This window comes from Arachis stenosperma, chromosome 10 (assembly GCF_014773155.1).
Source record: "Arachis stenosperma cultivar V10309 chromosome 10, arast.V10309.gnm1.PFL2, whole genome shotgun sequence".
Classification (NCBI taxonomy): Eukaryota; Viridiplantae; Streptophyta; class Magnoliopsida; order Fabales; family Fabaceae; genus Arachis; species Arachis stenosperma.
In genome coordinates, this window is record NC_080386.1 from 119,363,397 (window position 1) to 119,378,578 (window position 15,182).

Sequence of the window (15,182 nt, forward strand, 5' to 3'; positions counted from 1 at the left end):
TATTAAAAATAAATTAAATTATTTATATTTATATATAAATATATGATAGATAATTTTAATATGCAAATAACATTTTTATATATAAATATGTATCAATGTATCATCAATTGAACTTATTTCAAAAGAATCAGAGTCTTAGTTTGCTTGACCGTATAACGTAAATAACATTGTAATGTATTGTCTGGTTTCATAGAGCCACATTAGTCACATCTACCTTAACCATCTCTTCATATGCCATGTAAAATCAGTTTAATAATGCTTTTATTTTTTGGTTGTCTGCGGTCTCTTTTAAGGATTGATTTTTTGCGAATTTGAGTTCTATTTAAAAATTTATTATTTGTCAATAAATTATTACATATACAAAATAAAATTCGAAGAGTAACACTTATTTAAACGAATAAATAAGTTAATTTTTTAAATAATATTTATGTACACATTAAACTGTAATGTTCACCTAGAAATGAGCACGGAGAGCGAATACCCGATTACCCATCTAAATCCGAACCAAACCAATTAAATTAGTTTTAGAATTAATACGTAATCGGATCTAACCCAAATCAAACCGATGATCTTTGTTACTGATCGGTTCGGATATCAGTTTTTAGAATGCGAAACCTGAACCAACCCGTAAACCCGATCATATATTAATTAAATAAAAAATGACTTTTAGTGAGTTTTGTAATTCAACCCTAATACTTTGAAAACTAGACAAATATTTTTATTGTCCTTTTGTATTTAGCTTCTAATGTTTGGATTTTAATGTGTTTTTATTTTAGCTTTTTTAAAAGATTATTCACTAGACTTTTGTATTTGGTTTCTAATATTTTTATTACACTTTCGTATTTTTATTAGACAAAAATTATTCACTATTAATATGTTTGGATTTTAATGAGTTTAGTTTTTAATGTATTTAGTGTTTAATATGTTTAGATTATTTCTATTGATGTTACACATTTATTGTACTTGTTGAATTTTTAAGATAAAAAATTTAATTTTTTTATGAATTTTAAAGTTATTGGGTACTCAATTACCCGAATCGAACCAATCTATTTTTAATTGATTTGATTTAGTTCAAGTACATATACAAAAAAACATAAATCAAATCAATTATATTTTGATCGATTCGATTCTAATTTTACTTTTGAATCTGAACCAAACTGACTCGTGTTCACCGTTCACCGCAACTTAATACTAATACTTTAAAAGTCCAATAAGAATGCCAAATGAAACAACATATATATGCGCTCAGTAGGAATAGATGTCTATCCTAATGTTAACTAACTCTTTAATTTAACAAGATATGAAGATACCCCCACTAGTAATTCTTTAATTTTATAATTTATAAAACTAATATTAGAAAATACCTTTATACTATCAAATTGTGTAAAATATCTAAGTACACTGTAGATGATAACTATTTATTAGGACTGAAAGTAAGTTGAAATAGATCAAACTCGAATTCGACTAAAAAAAATTGAGTTTGGCTCACGGTTCGTCTTATTAATAATCGAGTCTATTTTTTAAACTGAAGTTCGACTCACCAAAAACTCACGAGTTGGCTTAAATAATAAGAACATAATTTATAATTCTATATTAATAATTATAATTTTTTTTATTTATGTCTTACATCAAAATTATATATAAAAAATAAACATAAAATTTTAAATAATTAAGATCATTTATATATATATATATATATATATATATATAGATAATCAAACCAGCTCATAAACTAATGAGTTGAACTACTTATCCATATTTAAACTCGTCTTATTTAATTTATGAACTCAATTCTTAGCTCAAGCTCCGCTCACCAGTTCACGAGTTCAACTTATTGAGCTATTAACAAGTCGAACTCAAACGGGTTCATGAACTAACTTAACTCACTTTCAATACCATTACCTACTATGATTTATTATTTTAGTTGCATCATCCTTTAAACTTTAGAGAAGTATTATCAAGAGTGTTAAGCGATCCTCTTTTGGTATTAAAAGGTTAAAAATTTTATTAACGGTGTTTGCTATGGTGTCTAAAAAGTATTGCCTAACTACTAAAATAGATAAAATAATTAATTTTAAATTTAAAAGTATAAAAATTAAAAACTTTTAAATATTTTAAAGTTACTATAAAAAATAATTTAGACAAAAGTTAAACACCAAACAAAAGACACCATAGAATTAGCCTTTATTAATACTTAAAAAAGCCTTTTTTTTTTTTTTGAAATATCTCTACTTTAAAATATCAATCAGAATTATATTTAAGAATTTATTACTGACGAATAGATTTTTGAATCCACAAAGTGAGATTCAAATTTTAAAAATTTGTTCAAGACAAATGAACTACTCATTTGACTAACCAAAGTTCATTAAAAAAATTATATTAGTAAAGGAAAATATAACGATATATTACTCCTGTCATTTCTCTAAATTTTAACTCGATACCAAACAGTAAACAAACCGTGAAAGAGTTCTTTCACCACACTTTCTAAGTTTTATATAGGCTCTCTTAATGGTTCAGCCCAACAAAGTTTCGCATATGGCCCATTTTGTCTACGCCCTTATCCTTTTGGGTCCTTCTTAATGAGCACATCTTCCACAGTGAACTCATTTAATGTCTGTGAAAACTGAATAAGAACAAAAACATATATAGAATCTACCTCTTGATTGTACCTGATGTAGTTGCATATATTGTAGCATATGTTGTTGTTGTTGTTGTGGGTGGGGTTGTTACCCGGCCCATTCACCTGCACAAAAAAAAATGTCTCTGATTGATTTTACATTTTAGAATATACACCAATTGACTAATTGTGTGTCAAAAACATACAAAATTTTCCCTAACGGCCTAATCTATATAGGAAAAGAAATTGAAATCTCCAAAAGCATAGAAAAAATGTATAACCACCATTATACGATATCAGGAGATCATAATCTAAAATTATTTTATTTAATTTAACATTATAATTTTATGTATATAACTTTTATAATTATATATTTAATATTATTTAATTATTTTAACACAATTAGAAAATACAAAATAAGATAAGTAATAATGAATGCAAAAATAAGCTAACTTTAGATTGTTCTAAGCTATTTTTTGTTATTTCCCAAACTTTTTTATATATAATATTTTAATGATAATTGTTCACTCCTGTATTATTAGTTTTACATGATAAATCTAACTGTACACTAGTTTAAGTTAACGAAAGAAATAAATTTCATTCATATTTTATTTAAATAGCATCATTTGTAAAGTATAAAATATAATAAATAATTACGTAATTCTAAATACATTTAGTACTTGATAAGAAAATTATGTTTACCCTGTTCGAGGATATTTTTTACATATGACGTTTACTGCTGGTTTTTAAATTGGCACATACCTCTTTTCTTTGAATATATTTTGAAATTCGTATTTTACCTTTTCCATTTTAAAATTATTATAAACTCGTGAGCTGCGAAGTATAGCAATAATATCTTGTATTCTTATGTACATACTCATGAATGTATATTTTCAGAAAGCCAAAACCGAAAAAATCTTCCATTTTCCCAAAGAAAACAGACAACTAGCAAGAAGATTTCTAACAAAATTCCAAATCGTCACGCATAATTTCACTAGATAATTGGATCAAGAAATTTATTCTAATCGTGACAAATGAGAAAGGACAGCACATTAGATAATTTAGCTTATGGATTTTTCCTATAGTGGTAAATGGTTCCTGCCCCAAGAGAGAAAAGGCTTAAAACATTGTCCAAGAAAATTGTAATCATGGCCAACAGTGTGTTTTGTAAACACAAACAAATGATAGCAGCCAATATTCCAATAAGCATTCATTATCTAAAGCAATCTCGATCACTCAACTCCTATGTACCGCAAGCTATTCCGAACCAGATTAAATTATTTGATGACTACTAAAACATGATTTTACCTTCTAATTAACGAATATACAAACTAGTGTTTCATAGCGTGTGACCCAATAAGAAACCTTAATGGGGGGTTTAGAGGCTAGAGCTTAAAACTTAGTAGTTTCTAAGCATATCATTAATCAAATATAAGCAGATATTCAAGTGCATACATGAAAGGTTTTCTTTTCCATTACAGAATAATTTGTGAAAAGGAAAACATGAAGTGATAGTGAAGAATAACCCATGAATTAGTTTCTTTCAACTTCTAGTTCTAAAAGCAACCTCAATAAACATACATGATTGTGAAATATATGAAGATTTTTCTCCGAACAAAAAGGGGGAAGGGGTGAAATAACAAATATAACACAGCCATAATACATGAATGCCTAAGCACATCGTATGCCCAACTCTAACCTTTCTGAAGATCCCTCAATGAGAAACAAAAAGCTAAAATATTCAAAGCCCACATAAAATGGAACAGGTAAAATATCTGGCCCCCAAGATAAGTCCATGTGAACAGGTAAAAACAATCTGCAAGAAAAGAAACTCTTTTTACGCATTATATTTAGCTATGGCTAGCAAAACAAGAAATTAAAAACACAGAGAAGTGCAACTCCATAATATACAGTAAATCTGTTACCCTTCTGTTAGCCAATTAAGATAGTGCTTTGCAGTAGCAAAGTCATGGTTTCCTACTTACAATTATGACAGTCTGTAAGAAACATGTTTCAATTAACATCCACATGACTCCATTTCCCTGAATAGCATAAGATGATGATAAATCAAACTTATTCACCTAGTCTATCAAATATAGCACAACACCAACTACAAACTAGAGACGATCTAGGATGACCATGGAATTAATTAATTCTATTTCAGAGATGCAAAGCAAATCATACCAGAACCAGAGACACACAATAAATAACTTAGGAAATCGATGAAATATCAATGCTTGCTTTTTATCATGCAAAGACACAATATAATCTTCAAACTATAATAGAAAAAAAAATACCTAAATCTGTCCCAAAAAAAACTAGGAACGAACATTGTGTTATCTACTTGTCGGGCTGATCTGGATGCCCTCGTTTAGCTTTACGTCGAGCATTCTGAGTGTTTCCGCTTCGAGCAGGCTTCTTGGCTTTTTTGCTGAAGCAGAAAAACGAATTAGTAACCACAACTTCCAATTCTTGTCATTTTTCTTAGTGTAAAACTTCTTTACATGTTCAACCACTCAGAATTAATAAGCTTCAAACAAAGACATACAAATCCAAATATCAAGAGAACACACATATCAAGCGATTAACAAAAATTAAATCAGTATATGATCTTCAGGACATTCAAAACTGACCAGAAAGTGGCAGATAAAACTCTAGCCAGTAAAATGACAGGCAAGGCCAAAAGAGCAGAGGCCTGCAAGTTAACAGAGTTTTTGTCAAACCACGAAATCAAATAAGTCACTGTCATTGAAATTGGTCAGGACACAATCAGTTGATGCATACCGCAAACCATTCCAATTCTTTAGTAGCAAGAGGCCTAGTAAGCTCGTGCTTTTTCAGTGTCTCCTGGACAGTTGCTTGGACCTTGACAGCAGAAGAAAATAACACTCAGAAAAGCAATATACATGTTATCAAACTTATACAATGACTACTTTCAGTATTTCATTATTCTGCAATTTGCCCAAAAAAGGTGAATAGATCTCATTAATTGTGTAGCAATCAAAGCAATGTTGCTCTAGGCATGAAGACTAATATGGACAGTAGAGACTCAGGGAACTAAACTCCAAATTTTTACATATAGCATTGCAACAAACAAATAGGAGCTTGAGACAGTTTTCATCAAATCTGCTTACACTAACATTAATACGATGTCATGTTATGGTCTCCGAACTCAGAAAAGGTTATTATAGTGTAGTATTCAAGAAGAGGCATATTGTGATAGATGGTCACACCACAACCAGAATGAATAACCTAAATCTGCTGATGATGCAACTTGGCTTTCATTGTTATTATTTTTTAACAGGATGACCTAAGCCTGATTGTAGAAGTGAGCAGCTATAACTACATGTATTGCTCTTTACACATGTGAAAAACAACAGAATCATCTATAACAGCAATACTCAACAGTTAAAATAAACAAATGTCATCAGATGCGAAAAGGCATGAAACCTGGCTATGATATGTAGTGGCGGAGTCCATGAACCTGCCATAAGCATGAACAACATGTTTTGTATAGGGCTTCAAAACCTCTTGTGCTTTATCAACATGAGGCTTAGCAGCAACAGCAACCTGATCAATGTATGGCTTGCTCAGCCTTTTAGCTTCCTGTCAACCAGTAAAGAGTATTTTCAGAAACAATTCAACAAAGCAAACAAAACCAAAAATTAAGACCTACCTGATAATAAGGATCTACAAATTCTTTCGCCTTGCTTGCATGAGGAGCAATTGCATTCTTTGATGCCTCATAAATTTCAGTAGTTTTTGCAGTAAATAATTGCACATGAGGTTCGGCATTCGTTTTCACCACAGACCAGTGTTCCTTAACAGCCGGGATCCATTTCTTCATGTGAAAACCAAGACAAGTGAGAAATAATATAATTAAATTTGCTTGATTATTTACCAAAGTAACAACAAAAAACAAGGAAAGGCAAATGGATCTCAAACTACCAGAGGAACAAAAACAAACAGATCAATATATTCATCTTTAGCCATAGGGCACAGCAGTTGAAGTTATACACCACTTAAAAGTGCTGCTGCACTTAATCCATACAATGACAAGTATCTCCAGGCAGTGCAGACTACTTACAGTTGTGATTGTTTCCACATGAGGTTCAGCCCATTTCCCGGCTTGTTCCTTTTTCTCTTTAGCCTAGAATGAACAGGGAAGATGTCAAAATGAAGCCAGTAGGATCTCTGTTTCTAGTGGCCAAAAAATTAAAAAGAAAAAGCCAGTTGGGTAAACTAAATTATCATAAGAGGTACCAGACAAGAAAGTGTGATAAAACTAGAAAACAAAGTAGTACCTTTTGAGTAATCACCTCCCAAGTAGGTTTCCCATGTTTATCCCAATGAGTTTGAACCAATGACTAACAGAAAAACAAAATTCTCATTACTTCTGAAGAAGGCTGTATTATTTAAATCATAAAGGACACAATATGAACTCACCCTAGTTTGGACATAGTGTGCAGCAAGCCAAGGTGGAAGCCAAGCACTATGGACCTGATTCATCAGCATCAGTATGCATAAATAAACACATCACCAATATTATCTAAATTTCATAGCATATTGAAATACTTTATCAACTCTCATAGCACTACAGTTGTAGGCAGTTGATGCTTACATAACCATGTCAAATCTCATTCAACTAAGTACAATGTTTCAAACCAGTTTTTTTATTTAACTATTTTAAAATTTGGACCTGGAAATTCCTTATACTAGTGTCATGAAAATAGAGGGAAAAAAGCCAAGAAAGAAAAAAAAAAAGAAACAAGAACTGTGGTAGAAGAATTTCCACTTAATTGGATAGAAATCCTCTACCAATTATTCCTTTTTCACAAGTCATAAATCTCAATCTCCCAAAACAACTCTTGGTCTAGGCCCAAGTATATGATTTTCATTATCTGGTCATACTACAATCAATCAGTATATTTCAAGGTGTTATTATACTCCCTTTTAAACACTTCAAAAACGATCAGAACACTTACAGCTCTTGGATAGTGGATACCACATAAAGTCTTTGGTATCCTGTAAATACATATGCCTAGGAGTGGTTCCCCCCCCCCCCCCCCCCCCACACCCAAAAAGAATTACGCTTCCCACAAATACATCCAGAAATTACCATAATAGGCAAACAGGGTTCCAGTAAAAGCAATCATCTACATATATACAGCCATTTTGTATCACACAAAATAAGCTTAAAAGCAGACTAAACAGAGAATTCGATCAGTAAATATTTATTTCCAGCATTTGTCCTCCTGACGTCGACATTTCAAAAGACAGCCCTGACATTTTACCTAAACTAGATGAACTTATTCAGACTTCCACTTCTACAAGGTTTTCTTCATTTAATTTAACAAAAATTGCACAATGAATTAAAACAACCTCAATATCAGATCAACAGAACAACTGATAACTGGCAACTTGGCATGGATTAATTTGGAGGTTTTAACTAACAGGCACAGTTTATACACATGTAAGAAAGATAACATGGTTTGAACACAAGGAAGAAAGACGGCAGAGATTGTTGTCAACCGAGGTTTTACCTCTGTTAGTTCTCTTGCTTTTGAAGTTGCCTCAAACTTTGCCTTCATCATCTCTTCCTAAACAATAATATTCGAGGGAAAAACAAGACTTCATCAAAGTCAAAATCATCAACAATCTTGAACAACATAACAAGACCAACTATGTAGTCATAATTTCATATACCTCAGCAACTTTAAGAGCGCGTTCGGTTTTACGAATTTTGGTCTTCTGTTCCTCAGTTGTCTTTTGAAACTGCGGCACGACCCAGGTCACCATATATCATCATAAAAAATTGTTATTATTATTAAATTAAACTGACATGAGTACAGGACACAACTGCTGGAAATACAGAGCAAATCATCATGACACATATGTGCAAGTGGTTGGATTCAAGAGCTTTAATAATTATTTCTCTTACAATAGTTGTCAAATATCCGATATATTAGTGACATAGCATTATTACGTAGCGGAAATTTAGCAAAACATGAAAAGTTGCAGTGCACTATTGATACCTTGACCTCCTCTCAAGGTTGTCAAATATCCACTATATCGTCGCCATAGTGCTATTGCATAATGGAAATTTAACATTGCATGATGATTGATAACCTTTAGTCTTCCATTTAACTTAATACTAGGAATGTAGAATCATTCAAAGCCAACTGACAATGCAGAAGATGAAGATTAATTTGTAAATGACATGGAGCACAAATCTACTCGCCCCCATCCCAATGATGGAAGAATTGGATGCTAGGCCACCCTTACACATTGGATATTAAAGGGGGAACGATTAAAAAGATTAACTTGTTTCCTACAAACCCAATGTAGTGAAATGCAGAGTAATGAATGAGGAAAAGTACTTCGAAAAGAGTAAATTATAATGTTTGGTTGGGATGTAAAAGCAAAGTATATACCATCTGGCCAAATGTAGAACTTACATCTGCTAATTTTGAGTCCAACTGACGAATTGTTTTCTCAGCCTCGGCTATCTTGGTTTCCCATGTCAGCTTCTCCTTGTTTTTTGTCTCCAATTCAATTTTAAGTTTGTCCACCTGAATTGAGAATTTCAGAGTAAGCTCAAGAACTATAATCATATACGTGACAAATTCTCCAGCTCATTCATGCATAACCTGATTTTGCAGTTCACCAGCACGGGCATGAGCCTTCCCAACCTGCTCCTCAACGTCCAATGAACCTTTTTTCTGAGAAGAAATATTAATTTGGAGTTATTTTTAATATAAAAATAAGTCAAAATGCTCCATGAATTATATTAAATTATTAAGTATGAAATATAACTAACAATTTTTCACCTATTAATTAAAAATGAAAACTAAGGAACACAATGAGCAAATTATTACCACAAAAATCTATAGTCCTAAACACCTCACCTGGAGAGAAGCAACCTCATTCTGCAGGGACTCAATGGTGCTCAGTCTTTCTTGGATAACTTTTTCCTTTTCTGCAATTATCTCATCCTTCTTCTTCAGTTCATGGGATTTTTCACTGATTTTCGATTCTTCAAAACAAAAATTAGGCACCACATGTATTGGCCATCAAAAAGTATTAAGAAAAATAAATATATAAAACCAAATCTGCTTTTAAAATTATCTCTTCATAAAAACTACGGAAAATAGCAACTTGCTCGGACATCAAGCATCAACAAAATCCATAAATCGCTTCTCAAAACACAAAAAATTTCATTTCCTTTCAGTAATTCTAACTAAATTATTAAGAAATGATAACTAAACTAAATCAGAACGCGACAAACACAACGCCTCACTCACATCACTGTCCTAATAATATAGAAATAAAAAAAATAAAAAAATAAAAAACTGATCACAAGCTCTGAGTAACCGAACGGCGTAACTACCAAATACCAAGCTTAAAATCAACGAAACCGAAGGAAATCAACTAATTAATTAATCCATTTCAGTAATTGTTTAATTAATTAATCAACTAATTAATCATCAAATCAGAATCATAACAAAAATAGTAAGTAAATAGAGAGAAGAGAAGAGAAGAGAAGAACAAACCTAGGTGTTGGATCTTAGAGTTCAGTTGATCCAGTTGAGCAGCAGCAGCGGCAGCGGCAGCGGCGGCGGCACCTCCATCGACGGAAACATCGTCGGCGGAGGCGGCATCGGCGTTAACGATAGAGGAAATTAGGGTTACAGAGAAAGCGAGGAAGAAGAAGAGAAAGAAGAAGTTCTTAAGAGGCGCCATGAAGAACACGATGATTTGCTTTGCCGCCAACAAAACAACAAAGCGTAATTATTCACAGCGCCACAACTGAAAAACAAAATAAAAGAAAACAAAATAAAAAATAGAAACCAGAGAAGAACAATGAATAATATACTTGAAAGTGTGTTTCTGTTTCTCTGGTTTGTGATGAAGAAGATTGATAGATATTTAAGTAACGGTGCGGCTCAGTTATTAATCATCCTTCTTTCTTTCTAAGCTAGGCGAAGCACCCAATGAAACTCAATTTAATTTTTACCTTTTTTATTTTTTAATAAATTGAAATGCTACTCCTATTTACAGTACTACTAAGTATCAATAATAATAATAATAATAATAATAATAATTTATATAACCTGTAAAAAAGCTCTAAAATAAGTTCCCTTTTACATATGAGGAAATATATAGAACCAATAGAGTATCTATATAATGTGTATAATAGGGTTTACAAATGTTCGATTCCATAGAATATTAGGTGTTTATTATTCCTGGTATCCGTATGATTATTTTAAATAATATGAGTGTATTGTGTTTGAAAAATTAATAGTATTTTATTTTAAATATTTATTTTTTAACTCATAATAGGCTAAATAAATAGTCTATTGTACACATTATACAAATATTCTATTGGCTCCTAACAGGATTTTTTTGCATATATATTTTTTTCTTGGTATCTAATTTTTTTAAATATTCTCAAAAATATTTTTACCATTTCTAATAATTGGAAGATCAAAGTATTTGTTTATCATATTAATAAAATTTTTATTTATTATTATGAAATATTGGTTGATGTTATAGAAGATATTCATAATATTGTATTGTATAAGAAATATTATATCTGATTAATTATATTAAATAGTGTTAAATCTCTAAACAGATGATAATAGAAAGTAAATCCATATTAAATTGGATGTGTCTTTTTTCCCCTTGCTACAAGCTTACTCTAAGAAGATAATAAGAATTAACTGCTTAACCAAAAAAGGGGGAGTTTAATATTAAGAAAAGAAACATATGTGGTTGGATTAGGAGGATTTGAGGAGGCCGTGTGCCTTTTGGAAAGGAATCCCATCTTTGAGAAAAGAAAATAAAATAAAGTGCACTCAAAACATGTGGCAAGCGAGGGGCACACAAAATCTGCAGATCCCCAATAATAACTTTCTTTTTTATTCTTAACACAGAAACTTTGAGTCAGGAATTTTTAATATTTTTTATTATTATTTGATTAGTATAAATATTAAATTACTTTTATTAAATAAATTTTATTAATTTATATGTATAAATTTTGTAAAATATTGGTGTAAATTATATTAATTTATGTATATAAAATTTTAATAATATATGTACAAAGTATATATTTTTTGTGTGTAAAACGTCTATAAATATGACTATAAATTATTATTGGTCATGTAGTATTATTCTTTTTAATATTAACAATATTTTTTCTTTTGTACTAATAATTTTTTTTAGTAACCTATAAAATAGCGTTTGTTTTGGGTTACTAAGACTAAAATTGGGAGACTAAAATTCGGTATTATGTTTGTTGGTCTAGGACTAGAACTAAAATTTAAATTTCATAATACAATTTCAATCCTTTCAATACCTTCAAAAAATAGGAACATAAGAGACAAAAAGTTTTGGAAACGAAAATTGAAATTTAACTAACATTTTCTTTGAAAAATACCCTCAATCCAAATTAATAATTCCAACTTTGCCATTTGTGCTAATTTCTTCCGTTCTTCTCATCTCCTTCCCTTGTCAAACGCAAATATACCATCACCAAAGAGCCCTAGCAGAAGCCCCTGCCTTATTGCCGCCGCCAAAATCACCACAACCTCATTATCATCAATCCCACCGCGAACAAGATTAGTCTCCAAACAAGGTTAGCCACTGTGTTTGTGTCGTTTTTCAGTTTGTGGTCTCTTCTTCAATCATCTCTTCTTTTATCTATTCGGAGGCAGAGCCTTGCAAGAATCAGGAGACAATGAAGTAGGTGACGGCACAGTAGAGGAGGAAAAGAGCAGGGCGGTCGGAAACTGCAAGTGCGGAAAGGACTCCAGCGGAGGAGAATGGCAGCGAGGGAATGAACGTGAGAGTGTGCCTTCAAGACGAACTCCCATCAAGAGTGCATAGAGTCATCACAGAGGTAGGGCAATTGCGTAGTGGTGACAATGGCTGTAGATGAGGAGTTCGACGACGACGGTGAGAAGTGGTGGTTGTTGTGATGGTGTAAGTCGATGGTGGGGTTAAAGCCTTTTGGGCTAGGATTATTTGTTTTTGAATTTTTTCATTTAAAATAGTATTTAGTCTCTATTTTTATTTTGAACCAAATAAAATACTAAAATATAATTCAGTCATGTATATTTTTATACTAAATACAATGTCCCAGTATTTATCTCTCAATCTCTGTATCTTAGTCTTAGTCTCTCTTCCAAATGTTACCTAATAATTATGAGATAAAAATTATTTTCAAAGTCATAAGTACTGATACTCTATGATGTATTCTGTGCATATGTAATTAAATTAAACGCTTTCAATATTTATTTTCTCATTTTATATATATATATATATATATATATATATATATATATATATTAAGAAAAATTTGATTATACTAATGTAAAAGAGTTTAATTATAGTGCTATGATAACTTTAATTATTTTATCATGTCAACGATACAAAGAACACACAAAATAATGACAGTTTTTCAAGAGATTTGGGGTGGTTGAAAATCATCGCAAAACAGACTTTAATTGCAAACACTTGAGTGGTGTTATAGTTTATTAAACTACTTTCCACCTTAGCCCATTACAACAATAAAGAAGTCTCGTAGTCTACAAATTCAGCCCAATAGAATACATAAATTCAGGGAAAAAGATCCTCTCCAGTTTTTTTAACAATTGATAGAATCCAGTGTGATCTATCACCTTTGATTCTATGAGTGGGACCAGAAATAAATAAGAGAGAGAGCACAATGAATGGTTAGATTGAACACTGGATACCATCTAGTTTTTTTCTCACTGGAGAGGATCCACTCCCTAAATTCAGTTACAATTTTATTCTCTATTATCTTATCTTATCTTATCTTTATGTTATCTTCTTATCTTATCTTATCTTATCTTATCTTATCTTACTTTTATCTTTCGTAAATAATACTATATATATTTAGTTTTACCTTCACAATTCAATCAGTCAGCAATCAATAAAAATTTCTTCCTCTTTTCTTTTCCTATTCTTTTACAATTTTATCATGGTATCAAAGCCTTAATATCCTCGTTGAAGAGGATACATAAGCTATCATCTTTCTGGTGAAAAATTACCTCACTTTTTTTTTAATCTCCTCCCACAATGAATAATCAATCTTCCAATTTAGCTCAGAATCTCTATTACATCTATCCAAGTAAAAATCCAACATCAGTCTTGGTTACCCCTGTTCTAAGAGGAAATAATTATCATTCATGAAATAGTCACTATGGCCTATCTGTGCCTTCTTCGGCAGTTCCATCTGCGCCTTCTTCCGACAGTTTCGTCTGCATTCTATTTCAGCAGTCATGTCTGCATTTTATTTCAGCAGATCAATCTACATTTTGTTTTAACAGTTCCATCTGCACTATTATTGCACTCCACGCGCCCTCTTTTTTTATCGTGTTCTACGCGTCCTCTCTTATTGCGCTTTACGTGCCCTCTTTTATTATGCTCTACGCGTCCTCTGAAGATCAATCTTACCGCGCTCTACGTACTTTTTTTAAGATCACTGCTTGCTCTCTCTCCCTCAAGCACAGCATCTCCTTTAATATTTTTGCCGTTGGCAGCTCTAGTTCTACCGCACGCATCTCCCTCTGCGTCACTACGTCAGAGGCATTTTCCTCCACAATTTCATCAAAACTTATCCAAGCTGTGGATTATTGACATCTTCCATCCATCAGCTTGCAGGGCGTATTAAACTACTCTTCCACCTTAGCCCATGATAACAATGAAGAAGTCTCGTGGACTATAAATTCAGCCCAACAGAATACATAAATTCAGTTACAATTTTAGTCTTTATTATCTTATCTTATCTTATCTTTACTTTTATCTTTCGTAGACAATACTCTATATATATTTCGTTTTACCTTCACAATTCAATCAATCAACAATCAATAAAATTTCTGGGGTTTTTATTTAAATTAAAAAATATAATATTTACCGATTTAAATAAACGTATAAGTATTTACCAAAATACATTTAGGGTTATATCTCGGATACAGTGAGAGAAACCACAAAACGAACATATCTCGCGTGCACTGACCCCGTTCTATGATATGGGACGCGCTGGTCAGGAGATATGACCATGAGAGCATCTCGGATACACTGCATTGGAGATATGCTCATATTCTGACATGGACCAATGCATCCGAGATACGTGCAAGGAAGCAAGACAGAGGTATTACATCCAAGATATAGTCAAGATCCAATGCTTTTTTATGAAAGTATTGTAATGTTGTAGATGAAAAATGGTCCCATAACAATCGAAGATAGTAGTTATACAGAAATTATGCTTCATTACACATTAAGCACATTTAATAACAATCAGTACATTAAAGTGACAACATTGGAACAAAAAGACCTAAACCATAAACTGCATGCGTCGTCATGGATCTGAGTGGGGCGCATTGGGACACCCATGTCTGGTGTGGTCCTCTCTGCGGCAGAGCCCACATCTCTTCTCTGCACGTTCAATGGCATCCATCTCATTCCGGATCTGAGTGGATATCGGGTTACCCGATGTCTTCATCCTCATGGCAGAGTTGGGCTTCAGGCGTGCACCATA

General features: G+C 32.0%; 1 protein-coding gene across 4 annotated transcripts; it reads right to left on the reverse strand.

The window, feature by feature from the left end:
• Positions 1 to 4,038: 4,038 nt before the first annotated feature.
• On the reverse strand, positions 4,039 to 10,555 carry LOC130955457 (uncharacterized). Of its 4 annotated transcripts, none has more exons than XR_009076754.1 (16): positions 10,171 to 10,555; positions 9,526 to 9,653; positions 9,268 to 9,339; positions 9,076 to 9,189; positions 8,324 to 8,392; positions 8,161 to 8,217; positions 7,064 to 7,117; positions 6,922 to 6,984; positions 6,705 to 6,767; positions 6,294 to 6,458; positions 6,068 to 6,223; positions 5,402 to 5,482; positions 5,251 to 5,312; positions 4,948 to 5,048; positions 4,603 to 4,659; positions 4,039 to 4,433 (listed from the first exon to the last, which is right to left on the reverse strand). XR_009076754.1 is itself a non-coding variant. In XM_057882306.1 (15 exons), the coding sequence occupies exons 1-14, from the start codon at positions 10,358 to 10,360 to the stop codon at positions 4,958 to 4,960; spliced, it is 1,365 nt and encodes a 454-aa protein (XP_057738289.1). In that variant the 5' UTR covers positions 10,361 to 10,555; the 3' UTR covers positions 4,039 to 4,433; positions 4,948 to 4,957. The 4 variants fall into 4 exon arrangements, 2 of the variants coding, with proteins under 2 accessions (XP_057738289.1, XP_057738288.1); XR_009076753.1 differs by having other exon boundaries at positions 4,915 to 5,048; XM_057882306.1 differs by lacking the exon at positions 4,603 to 4,659.
• Between the last annotated feature and the right edge of the window lie 4,627 nt (positions 10,556 to 15,182).